Source organism: Sarcophilus harrisii, chromosome 1 (assembly GCF_902635505.1).
Source record: "Sarcophilus harrisii chromosome 1, mSarHar1.11, whole genome shotgun sequence".
NCBI classification, from domain to species: Eukaryota; Metazoa; Chordata; class Mammalia; order Dasyuromorphia; family Dasyuridae; genus Sarcophilus; species Sarcophilus harrisii.
The window spans coordinates 663,411,204-663,423,129 of record NC_045426.1 but is presented as its reverse complement, the minus strand read 5'-3'; the positions used below and the strand labels follow the sequence as shown (position 1 = coordinate 663,423,129).

Genomic DNA, 11,926 nt, shown 5'->3' with positions numbered 1-11,926 from the left:
CAATTAGAGATAATTGTAACAGCTTAGCACAGTGCCTGGCACATAATGCTATGTAAATGCTAAATATTATTGATGAATCAATAAACATTTATTAAGTGCCTACTATATGGCAGGCACAGTGCTAAGCACTAAGGCTACAGAAAGCAGGGAAAGAAAGTCTGACCTCAAGGAGTTTACAACAGTGTGGGGGAGACAAGGAGCAAGCTCCCTATAGGATGGATGGGAAAAAAGTAATAGATGGAAGGCCCTAGAATTAAAGGTCCGGTGGAAGAATTTAGTCTTTCAGTTAGAACTTAAAGGAAGCCAGGGAGATCAATTCTCAGAGAGAAGGGAGAGCACGTCAGGTACAGGGGGGCAGCCAGAAAGGGGAGACAAAAGGTATTCTTGGTGGAACCAGGCCATTGTCTCTTAATCCAAGAATATATGTCAGGAGTAAGATGTAAAAAGACTGGAAAGGTCAGGGGGGCTCGGTTATGAAGAACTTTGAATGCCATACAGAGTATTTTATATTTGCTCCTAGAGGCAATAGGGAGCCACTGAGAGTTTACTCAGGAGAGTGACATGGTTGGAGTTTTTAGGAGCATCACTTGGAGCTGAATGGAAGATGCTTTGGAATGGGGGGAGACTTGGGGCAGACAGACCCCCCCGAAGGCGATTACCACACTCCTTGGTGAGGAGGGTCTGCATTTAGAGGGGTGGTTGTGTCAGAGAAAGAAGGGAGATGTTACATTGGATTACAAGAATGGGGGAAAGAGGGGGAAATTGGAACACAAGGTTTTGCAAGGGTCAATGGTGAAAAATTATCCTTGTGTATGTTTCGAAAATAAAAAAGCTTCAATAATAATAATAATAATAATACTTTAAAAAAGGAAATGTTGCAAAGATGAAATCGATGGCTTTGGTAGCAGCTTGGAGGGGGGAAGAGGTTGATAGGATTACCAGCGAAGCCATACTGAGGGAGAAGAGAGAGCTGAGCAGACCTCTGGCCAGGACAGTTTTGCATCATGGGTGTGAGCTGGATTAGTGTTATTATCGTTTTCACCTCTGCCCCATTCATCAATGATCCCAGGTCGTCGCTCCCCTGGGGACCTGAGCTTCTCCTACCTAACACCTAACAAGAAAGGAGACTCATCAGGGAACGGTGATAAATAGCTCAGAATGGAATGGAATTAAATTATAAAAACACAAGGTAATATTTCCAATCTTCTAGACCAAATCTAATATAAATATATTTAACATTTAATGCCTGTCACAATTTGGCTGCGACCTATTTTTTTAAAGCTGATTCCACATCACTCCCCTACTTGTGCTTTCATTTCCAGACAAACCGATCATCTTCTTGTTCCTCTTGTACGACATTTCAATCTTCCACTACCAAGGTTTTGTAGAGGTTGTGTCCTATGTCTGCAATGTTCTTCCTTACCTCCTCCCCTGGGAATCCTAGCTCCCTTCAAAACTCTTACTTCCTATATAAAATCCTTCCTGTTCCTCCAAATTAAAGCTTCTTAAACTGTGGGGCTTGACCCCAAATGAAGTTCCCACAGCTGAATCAATAAACGTTTGATTTGTATGTTTAGTTCATAAACCTATATATTCAGGGTCTCATAAAAATTTCTCAGAAGAGGTCGGGTGAAAAAAGTTTAGGAAGCCTGGGCTACAAGTTAGGGCTCCCCCCTCCCCCCAAATAATTAGTATTTTTAATTTATCTACCAAGGTATGTGTTGTTTCCCAACTCAGTCCCACTCTCCCCTCCCCAAGCCACCCCGCTCCAAAATAGAATATAAATTCCTTGAGGGGAGGGACAGGTTTCTGTCTGTTTCCTGGCCTATTGGATAGCACCTGGTCATCCAATACTTGAATAGATTGGAATGACACAAATCTGAGATAACTATTTCTATTTATTTTTATTTATTTATTTATTTATTTTGCTGAGGCAGTTGGGGTTAAGTGACTTGCCCAGGGTCACATAGCTAGGATGCCTTAAGTGTCTGAGGTCACATTTGAACTCGGGGCCTCCTGACTTCAGGGCTGGTGCTCTATCCACTGCATCATGTAGCTGTCTCTAAGGTTAACTATTTCTCAGACTTTTTAGAATTTTAATCTTACTGGGAAATATTAAAAGCATATGGGAGGGTGAAGGAAGGAAAAGACTTAGAATGATGATAGATATGGGGTGGCATGAAGAAGTGTCTAATTAGATTGGGAAATTTGCCTTAAACCACAAGGTTAGAGTTCAAATCCTGTGCATCTGAAAAATAGAAGCAATAATTCTCCTTCTACCACCACAGGGCTGTTAAATGCTTTGTAAACCTCAAAAGCACCAGAATAACATGTTATTATTATAATTATTATATTAATATAATTCTAACTATTATTAATTGAGGGGAAGATGCTAGAAGAGTCAGCCTTTTCTAATGGTTTCTCTGTCCAGGATATGCACCCTTATCCTTAAAATATAACTTAAAGAAGGGATTCTTAATCGGGGGCCCATGAACTTGTTTTCTTCTAATATTGGATAACTGTATTTTAATATAATTGATTTCCTTTGTAATCACGTTTTCTTTTATGCATTTAAAAACATTATTGTGATACAGGGTCTCCAGGCTTCATTAAGCTGTCAAAGGGGGTCCAGGACACACAAAAAGGTTAAGAAGCCCTAAGTTAGAGTCAGCTTGGGAAGAGCAGACAGAATTTTGCCTTGGAATCGGCAGGACCAGAATTCAAATTCCACATCAAACATATATTAGCTGTGTGTACCTAGGCAGAAACTGCTTGAGACTTAGTTTCTTCATCTGTAAAATGGGAGTAAAAATGGCATCTGCTACCTGTCAGGTTTGTTGTGAGGATCAAATGAGATAGTGTATGTCAACATTAAAACACTGTTGGGGGGTCTGTACCCAGAGTCCCCTGAAAATTTCTGCTGGAAAGACTGAAGACAGGATGAGGAAGAGGAAGGGGGCAACAGGGACTCTGAAACACTCAAATCCCACAAGATTTATTTTTATTTTATTATAAAAAAATACAGATTCCAAAGTTGGGTGGCGATGGGGGGGGGCCAGGAAGGGGAGATCCTGCACAATGGGCTGGAGGAAGAGGCAGAGGGGAACCGAGGAGGATGTTCAACTACGGCCGAGACCACCAGCACAGGGGGTGGGGCAGGGCACACCCGGCAAATCATTACATGGTGGGGGGAAACCATTTCCCCTCAATTCTCCTTCCAAATTTATCCTCTCACTGTGTCCTCAGGGCCTCGTGGTTGATATACACAATATATATATATATATATATAATATATATAAAACACAGATTAAGGAAAGGAAGATAGAAATATGAAATCTGTATAAATGTGTTTACTCCATTAAAATGTCTGAACGATTTTTTTTTTAATTTTTGTCTGTCGGTTTTTCTTAGAAACTGTTATGGGGAGAGGGGGGGTCACAGATGGAAGAGAAACTCCGACGGACAAAATGAGCTTATTGCAAGTTATAGCTTCTACTCTAAACCCGCCCCGACCCCTGAAAAAGGAAGATAGAGGAAAGGAAAGCGGAAGGAGGGAGGGAGGGAGGGATGAGGAGAGAGACAGAAACAGAGAGAGAGGAGAAAGAGGGAGAGAGGGAAAGGGAGGGAGGGAAGGAGGAAAGGAAGGAGAGAGGGAGAGGGAGAGGGAGAAGGAGAGGGAGAGAGAGAGAGAGAGAGAGAGAGAGAGAGAGAGAGAGAGAGAGAGAGAGAGAGAGAGAGAATGAGAATTGGGAAGGAAGGGAGGGAAGGAGAGAGAGAGAATGAGAAGAATAGAAAGAAGGAGAGAGGAGGGAAGGGACAGAGGATACAGAGATATAGAGTTTGAGAGGGAAGTAGAGAAAAAGAAAAAGAGGAAGGGCAAGGGGGAAGAAGAGGGGAGGGGGAGAACAGGAAGAGGAGGGGAACAAGGAGAAGTAAGAAAGAAAGAGGGAGAGGAAGAGAGAAAAGAGAAAAATAGAGAAAAGGAGGGAGGAGGGAAGGGAGGGAGAGAGGGGAATAGAAAGATAGGAGGAAGAAAAAAAGAAGGAAGAGGAGGAGGAGGAAGAAGAGAGGAAAGGAGGAAAGAAGGGAGAAGGAAGGAAGGGAGGGAGGGAGAGAGAGAAAAGTAGAAAGAGACAGAGACAGAAAGAGAGAGAGAAAGAGAGAGAGAGAGAGAGAGAGAGAGAGAGAGAGAGAGAGAGACCTCCACCGAGTTCATTCTCAGCATTGCATTAAAAATAAATCACAGTATATACCTGCGGGCTCTATTTACAGAAATATAACGTCTGCTCCTTTCCTCAGAGACAGATTACTTGAAGCAATAGAAATCGGTAGATTCATTTGCATTTGCAAAAAAAAAAAAGGAAGGAAGGAAAGAAAGAAGGAAGGAAGGAAGGAAGGAAGAAGGAAGAAACAGGGTCCTTAATAGAAGGCCCTGCTCCGATGGCGAGCAGAGGAGGAATGCTGAACTGTGGCCTAGTGGAGGGACTTGTAAGATTTTCCCTCTGGGACCTGGGGGAGACTCCAGCCCGTACCCAGGTTAAAAGCTGGAAAGGGAGGCAGAGCCAGGGTGAGATGGGCAGGAGGCTGTGTTTTCTCCAGAGAGGACAGTGAGGGTTAGTTTTTTAGTAGAAAGGCCCTCCTAGAGCCTTCTCCAAAGGCCCCCAGGGGCAGGGGGGATCTGAGTCAGTGCAGCCCCCTCCCCTGGTACCAAAGAGTTCCCTGTCGCTCCCTCTCCATTCCAGGCTCTTGCCTCAGATTCTTGGCTCCCAGAGGGGGAGGAAGAGGGGACTGAGATAACAAGGGGCACTATCTACCTCTCTCAAAATGTACCAATGTGCGTGGCCCCAAGGGCTGCTTCTACCCTCACCCTGTGCCCCCTCAAAAAAAGAACAAACCCAACCCATCCTAGAGCTCTGTTCTAGGAGATCCCAGATGGTCCACTGAGAGAGCCATGACTTTATTTGCTCAGAATATGAAGGGAGGATAAAGCCAGGGATGGAAGGACCCCTGGGGAAAGCCCATAGTGGAAAAGAGGTGGGCCAGGGAGCCTGGAGCTTCCCAGAGCTGTGGACTCTGGGTATATTTGGGTGTTTCGATGGAGCACAAAAGAGAGAAGTGATGAATAGGGGCTGGGGAAAGGAAGGCAATTGGGGAGAGCAGGATTGTGGGCCTAGACCCACAATTAGGGATCCCTATTTTCTTCCCCAAAGTCTTCATTGAATCAGGGGATGTGAGGTGGTAGAATAAATTAAAAACTTGAGTCTCAAATAAAACAATGAAAATACACTAAAAAAAAAAAAAAAAAAGAATTGAGAGGTATTTCTACCCCTTCCCTCCCCGACCCCCCCAGTCATCAGCAAGTGGCTAAGGTGGCCGGTGCCGGTCTCTCATCCCCTTTCCATGCCCACATATCCCGAAGAAGTCTTTAACTGGACCTTCTAACGGCCCTATGAGTCACGGTACTGAGCTTGGTCTCTTCCTAGCAGATGTTCCCCAGCTCCCTCCTCCACCCCAGGCATCCACTCCTGAACCCATGGGCCAAAAGCATCTCTGACCCCTCACCCCGAGGGCGTGGGGTCCCCAGTGATCTCAGGACAAAAGTCTTCACTCAGCTCTGTCTGGGCAGCATTCAGTCTGGTGGGAAGACAAGGGCTAGAGAGTGAATTGAGGGCAAGGAGATGGGCGGGAAAGGGCTAGAACCAAAGGGGATGGGTCTACCCCCACCTCCCACCCCCGGCCCCCTGCTGTCTCTGGGCCTTCTGAAATGACAGCTTGCCTCCCGTCTTCTTGGTGGGGCAACGTGGAGGGGGAAAGGAGGAGCAGCAGTTTGGGTGGCGATGACCATCCCGGTCCAATGGCAGCCTCTTCTATCTCTAGGAAGGTCCCCTGGGCAGGTCAGAGGTCTGAGGGTCAGGGAGGAAGGGATGACAGCACCAAATCGAAACAAGAAGGACGTTCTCTATTTGGTCTACAAGCAGCTCTCGTTCCCATGCCCCAGGGTTGGGGAGCAGCTGTTACTGCCCCGGAGAGGCTCCCTAGAGCCTAAACCTTCAAGGATTTGAGGTCACCTTCCTGGGCGGCCATGAACTCAGTCCCTGGCAGACACCATCTGCTTCCTCCTCAGTCCTCTCTGTGTGGTCCCCAAGGTGGAAGTCTGGCTTGGCGGCTCCAGGGCCTTCCTCCTGAAGGAGGGGCAGACAGGGGCTGAGGGGCGTTTCTGAACAGGTGGCAAAGGAGTAAGGGAAACAGCAGGGCTGCCCCCCATCCCCCTAGGGATCCCTCTGTCTTCCCTGGCTCCACCTAGAACCATGCCGATCCCGCGGTGCCTGGTGGCGGGAGGGCCGAGGGGCTAAGAGGTGAAGATGGTCCAAAAGACGGGCACCACAGAGAGGAATAGCTGGGACACCCTGAGACTGCTGCAGGAGTTATTGCTGGTGAAGATGGGCTCTGGAGACTCGTACAGAGAATCGTCTGTCGGGAGAAAGACACAGGTCATGTCAGGGGGAGGGGGGGAAGGGAATAGAGACTCCCCTTGTTCTTTCCCAAGGCTGGGAGCTGACCCCACCTTTAAGCCCAGCTGTCATCCGGATTCTAGCACCTAACAAACCCTAACCCAGTCCTGGCCCAGTACTGACCTCTGACCCTCAAACTGCCGTGGGTCCTGACAAGAACCCCTTACTCCCATCCAGCTCTGGCTAAACCTCAGCTTGACTTCTAACACAGACCCACTGGCCAGAGAGAGGGAGAAGAAAGAAAGAAAGAAAGAAAGAAAGAAAGAAAGAAAGAAAGAAAGAAAGAAAGAAAGAAAGAAACGAGAGAGAAAAGGAGGGGAAACAGAAACGAGACAGACAGAGACATACAGAGCAAAGGAAAAGAAAGGAAGAGAGAGAAACAGATTTTAAAAAAGGAAAGAAAGAGAGAGAAAAGAAAGAGAAGAGGGACAGAGTGGAGAGACAGAGAAAAAGGGGAGAGATAAAGAGAGAAAGAAAGGGGAAAAAAGAAATAGAAAAAGAGACAGAAAGGAGAAAGGGAGGAGAGAAAAACAGAGAAAGTGGAAAAAGAGTAAGCAGAAAGAGAAACTGAGAAAAAGGGGAAAGAGAAAGGGGAAAGAAGAGATAGAAAAAGAGACAGAAAGGAGAAAGGGAGGAGAGACAAAAACAGAGAGAGAAAGTGGAAAGAAAGAGAGGAAACAGAAAGAGGAGAGAGACAGGGGAAAGGGGAGAAAGATAAAGAGAAAGGGGAAAGAAGAAATAAAAACAGAGGCAGAGAGAAAGGAGAAAGGGAGGAGAGACAAAAACAGATAGAAAATGGAAAGAAAGAGAGGATAGAGAAAGAGGAGAAAGAAAGGAGAGACAAAGGGAAATGGGAGACAAACATAAGAGACAGAAAATGGAAAGTGGGGAAGACAGAGAGAAGAGAGATACAAAGAGAGAGAAAAAGTCAGAGACTGAGAGAGAAAGGGGAGGAGAAAGGATGGGAGGGGAGAGAAACAGGGGCAGATACAGAAATAGAACTAGAGGCTGAGTTAGAGAGACAAAGAGAAGAAAGAGACAAAAAGGGAAGAGAAAGAAAAAGAAAGAACCAGACAAAAAGATGGGGAGACTGACACAGAGAAAGAAGTGGAGAGAGAGAGTGCATCTTCTCAGGAGAAAACAGCTCATTTCTCCTGGTTTTCTCCAAGTCTCACAAAATGGCAGAGCCTAGAAGGAGCCTTCCAGATCAAACCCCTCATTGTACAAAGAGGGAAACTAAAGCCCTATGTCCCTCCCACAGTGAGTCAGTGACAGACTCTGCACAGAGCCCAGTCCTTCCAGCCCAGCCCTGGCCCAGTCCTCCTAGCCCAGTCCCCTTGGACTAATCGTTCTGGCCCACTCCCCCTGGCCTAACCATCCTGCCCAGTCCTCTTGGCCCAGTCCCCCTGGCCTAACCGTCCTGGCCCAGTCCCTCTGGCCTAACCGTCCTGGACCAGCCCTCCTAGCCCAGTCCCCTTGGACTAACCATCCTGGCCCAGTCCCCCTGGCCTAACCATCCTGCCCAGTTCTCCTGGTCTAACCGTCCTGACCCAGTCCCCCTGGCCTAACTGTCCTGGCCCAGTCCCCTGTTCTAACCATCTTGGCCTAGCCCTCCTAGCCCAGTCCCCATCAGAAAGAGAAGAAACCAAGTGTGTGCTCAGCACCAGCGCCCCGTCCCTCCCCAGGCCAGATGCTGGACTTACTTGTCGGCTTCACATAAACCTTCAGTTTTAAACAGTTCCTGTCCACCGTGTTGGAGGGAGTGGCAGCTACGGAGGGAAAAGGAAGAAGAGGCAGTTACAGGCTTAGTGAGGGTCGACGTGAGGTCTGACTAGGAGGGGCAGCCTAGGATCAGACAAGATCCCTTACGTCTGAAAAATGGGCGATTCTGTTGGCGCCTCACAACCTGCTGCAGACGTACACGGTCATACCCTAAGTATGGAGCCCTACTGTAAACCGAGGTCCATCTGCGAAGTCCTGCTTTGGGACTTTTGCCTACGTTGTTCCCTCTGCCAGGGATGCCATCCCGAGTCTCTCTTTGACTAAGTGAAAACGTGCCCATCTTTAAAAGCCCAGCACCAATGCCGCCGCCTCCACCCCACTGACTATTATGTATTATTGTAAAAGGTAAATAAGATGAGTCTCTCTCTCAGACTGATCTCCAGGAGGGTAAGAACTGAGCTTATCTAACCTGTTATTTCTGTCAGCACAGAGCTCATAGTAGGTACTTCATAACTTCTTGCTGAATGACTAGAACATCAAAGGATCACTGATCTAGAATTGAAGTGAGCATTTTAGAGGCTCTCTAGGTCAACTCCTCATTTTGCAGATAGGGAAACTGAGGTTCAGAGGGAGGAAGTTACCCAGCTGAGTAGAACTAGCAAATCCAGGCCCCCCCCCTCCCCCAACTAGGCTTTTTTTCTCCACAGATGAGGTCTTGTTCTGTCATTGCGGGCTGGCCTCAAACCATGGAAGGAGGCCCAGGACATCCAGGACAGGGGAGCCCCAGTTGCCGCCAGAGAAGGAGGACAAAGCCGTCTTGTTTCTCAGCCTCTCCCTTCACAAGAGGATGGGCCTCCCGGAGACCGCTTCCATCTGGTTTGGCTCGCCAAGTCCACAAGAGCAGCGCTCCTTAAGAGTGAGGGTCATGAAGGAGCAGGGATGTGACCCTGCCAATGGTCCAGTTGATAGTGATCTCTGCTATTTCATAATTCTAGGCGCGGCCTGTCTAGACCACGCTTTGGCCGCAAGCATTCCCTCCCGTGGGTCCTTATTTATCTACCTGGCATTTCATCTCCTGTATCGGTTTGATACAGAGAAAGAACAGACCCCAGAGCTAGAACAAATCTCAGCTCAGATACAAATGAACTGTGTGACTCCTGACAAAGTTGGCTGAGTCTCGGGGACTTGGGAATAATAATAACACCTCCCTCAAGGAGCCAGAGGAACTAGCATATATATAAAACATTTTTCAAACCTTAAAGTGTTATAGTACATAAATGCTAGCTATTGCTAATTGTTATGCTCCTTCCAATGGGTCTGTGATATAAGGAGTGTAATACAATATCCCCATTTTACAGATGAGGAACCTGAGGCTTGAAGGCGGCCAGGCAACTTTCGCAAAACCAGGCGCTTTGGTAAGCAATGGACCTGGGCAGCTGATCCAGGCAAGAAGCCTCTTTACCGTGTACACGGCTCCTCTCCTTTCCAGTCCCTCCTCAGGCAGGCCCACAGGCCCAGCTGGGCTCCTGCTCCCCCACAGAGCATGTCAGGCTGTTTACTGAAGGAAGCAGCAGGGGCCTCAGCCTGTTTTGGGGACCCTGCTGATGCAGCTGAGCTGGAAAAATAAATAATCAAACAGCTTGTCTGCCCCACCTCTTCTCCTCCCCTTTTCCATCAGGAGAAGGACAGTTTCCTGGGTATTTTTAACACTCAACCATTTGTCATCATTAATACCTCCCCAACCACCCCGTCTGGGCTTCCGGAGAGCACCAAAGGTCAGGAGGCTGGCCACCTTGCTAGGGCGGCTACCAGCACTTCATGAGCAATCCCACCTATAGCCACAGCAGCAGTGTCTGGGGCAGGGGGGAACAGCGTGTATCACTGGCAGTGATACACTTATTTAATCATTTCTCAGTCGTGTCCGACTCTTCTTGACCCCATTTGGGATTTTCTTGGCAGATGAAGAAACTGAGTCTGCTAGTGTCTAAGACTGGACTAAGTTCAATTCTTCCTGACTCCGGAGCCAGTGTTCTACCCACTGCACCATACTGCTCTCCCAATAAAAGCTTAATAAATATGGAGAGTAACTCCATTGAGTTTGAATTCTTATTACCTCACTTGTGTGATATGGGGCAAGTCATTTAATTACTTTGAACACTGGTTTATTTATCTGTGAAATGGGGATAATGATACTTATAAAATTGCTTTCTCACAGAACTTGTGGTGTAGGACCTGTTTTGCAATGCTTCTCAAAGTGTGGTCTTGAGACAAAACCCTGGTTCTTAAGACCAAAACCATTTCCCTAAAAATAATAAACTATTGTAATTTCCGATACAATAAAAAAAACAAGAGAGAAAATACACAGCAAACAAAAACTCTTTGTGGAGGTCTTCAACATTTTTTAAGAATGTAAAGGGGAACCACTATAATATAGAAATTATCAAAATTATAAGCATTGGAAGTGGACGGGCCTTTTGAGATCAGCAAATCCAACGTGTTCATTTTATAGATGGGGAAACTGAGTCCCAGAGAGAAGAAGGGACTTGCTCAAGATCTCATAAAGCCTAGCCCCCATGACAGCCCGACTGAGTGACAGATGAGGCTTTCCCTCCCCGGGGGACTTCCCAGGCTCATCACCAGCCGGTTAAGTGCCGGGAGCCGGGAGCTTCAGGTCGGCTGGGGCGGAAAGTGCGTTCTCCAAGCCCGATGTGTTGTTAATTTCAAGCTCCGTTAGCGGCGTCGGCAGGAAGCCCGGCGGGAGCCCCAAAGACGACATTTGTGTCTCCCGCAGACGCTCATCTCCACCCCCGGTGTAGGAGAGTCGGGGCATCGGAAACCATCTCGGAGCACAAAAGCCAACGGCATCCAACTGCCCTTTGATGAAGCGCCCACGAGCTAAGCCAGCAGCAGATCAACAGCGCACAAGGACCTTCGGGAAAACCCGGCTCTCTGAACCCCTTGCTTGAACAAGTGGGGAAACCGAGGCTCAGATCAGAGAAATAAGCTACCCGTATTTAAAGCCGGGAATGGAGCCCAGGTCCAGAGTCACAGATTTAAAGCTGAAAGGATCCTCGGAAGCCATTGGGTTCCAAACCTCTCATTTCACAGATGAGGAAACTGAGGCTGATTCAGATAATATTTGAACTCAGGTGTTCTCTATTGGTCAAATGAAACAGCTGAGCCAAAGGCTCCATCAGGAATCAGATGACTGGCCCTCAAGCCTTTCCTCTGACCCTGCCTTTCTGAGTGACCTTGAATCTCCACGAGCCTCAGCTTCGAGTAAGAGGGCTGAATGAGACCACCACTGAGATCTGTCCAGCCCCAAACCTCTGCCAGCCTCCATGATTCCTTCTGGGAGAAATCATAAATCATAAAACGCTTCTCCAGGCATGTGGGGCCCTGGATCATCCTTCCCCCCTTTGCTCTCAAATCTCCATTTTCAGCCTATTTCATCTGGTGTCTTAATCTCTATTAAATTTCCACTTCTCAGGAGGGGTCGGAAAATGTCACTTTTGTAAAAAGGAGCTAGTGTCCGAGACTCCCTCCCGGTTGCAGCATGTTTTTAATTACTGCTCTTTCCCCCTCCCTTAGATTGCAGCCCCCGGTATCATCAAGCCCGGCTTGATTGCATGAGGGTAAGTTGGACATCACAAGGAGTGTGAAAATGTCAGCCAGACATACCCAGGAGTGGC

The 11,926-nt window shown here is 47.5% G+C and overlaps 1 protein-coding gene across 1 annotated transcript in view; it reads right to left on the bottom strand.

Moving 5' to 3' along the window:
• Nucleotides 1-5,938: 5,938 nt before the first annotated feature.
• EFNA2 (ephrin A2) overlaps nucleotides 5,939-11,926 on the bottom strand; it is an 86,986-nt gene continuing 80,998 nt past the window's right edge. Inside the window, exons 3-4 of the mRNA XM_012542252.3 lie at nucleotides 8,216-8,281; nucleotides 5,939-6,471 (exon numbers count right to left, since the gene is read on the bottom strand). Coding sequence (XP_012397706.1) covers nucleotides 6,350-6,471; nucleotides 8,216-8,281 — 188 coding nt within the window. The 3' untranslated portion in view covers nucleotides 5,939-6,349. The remainder of the gene's footprint in view (nucleotides 6,472-8,215; nucleotides 8,282-11,926) is intronic.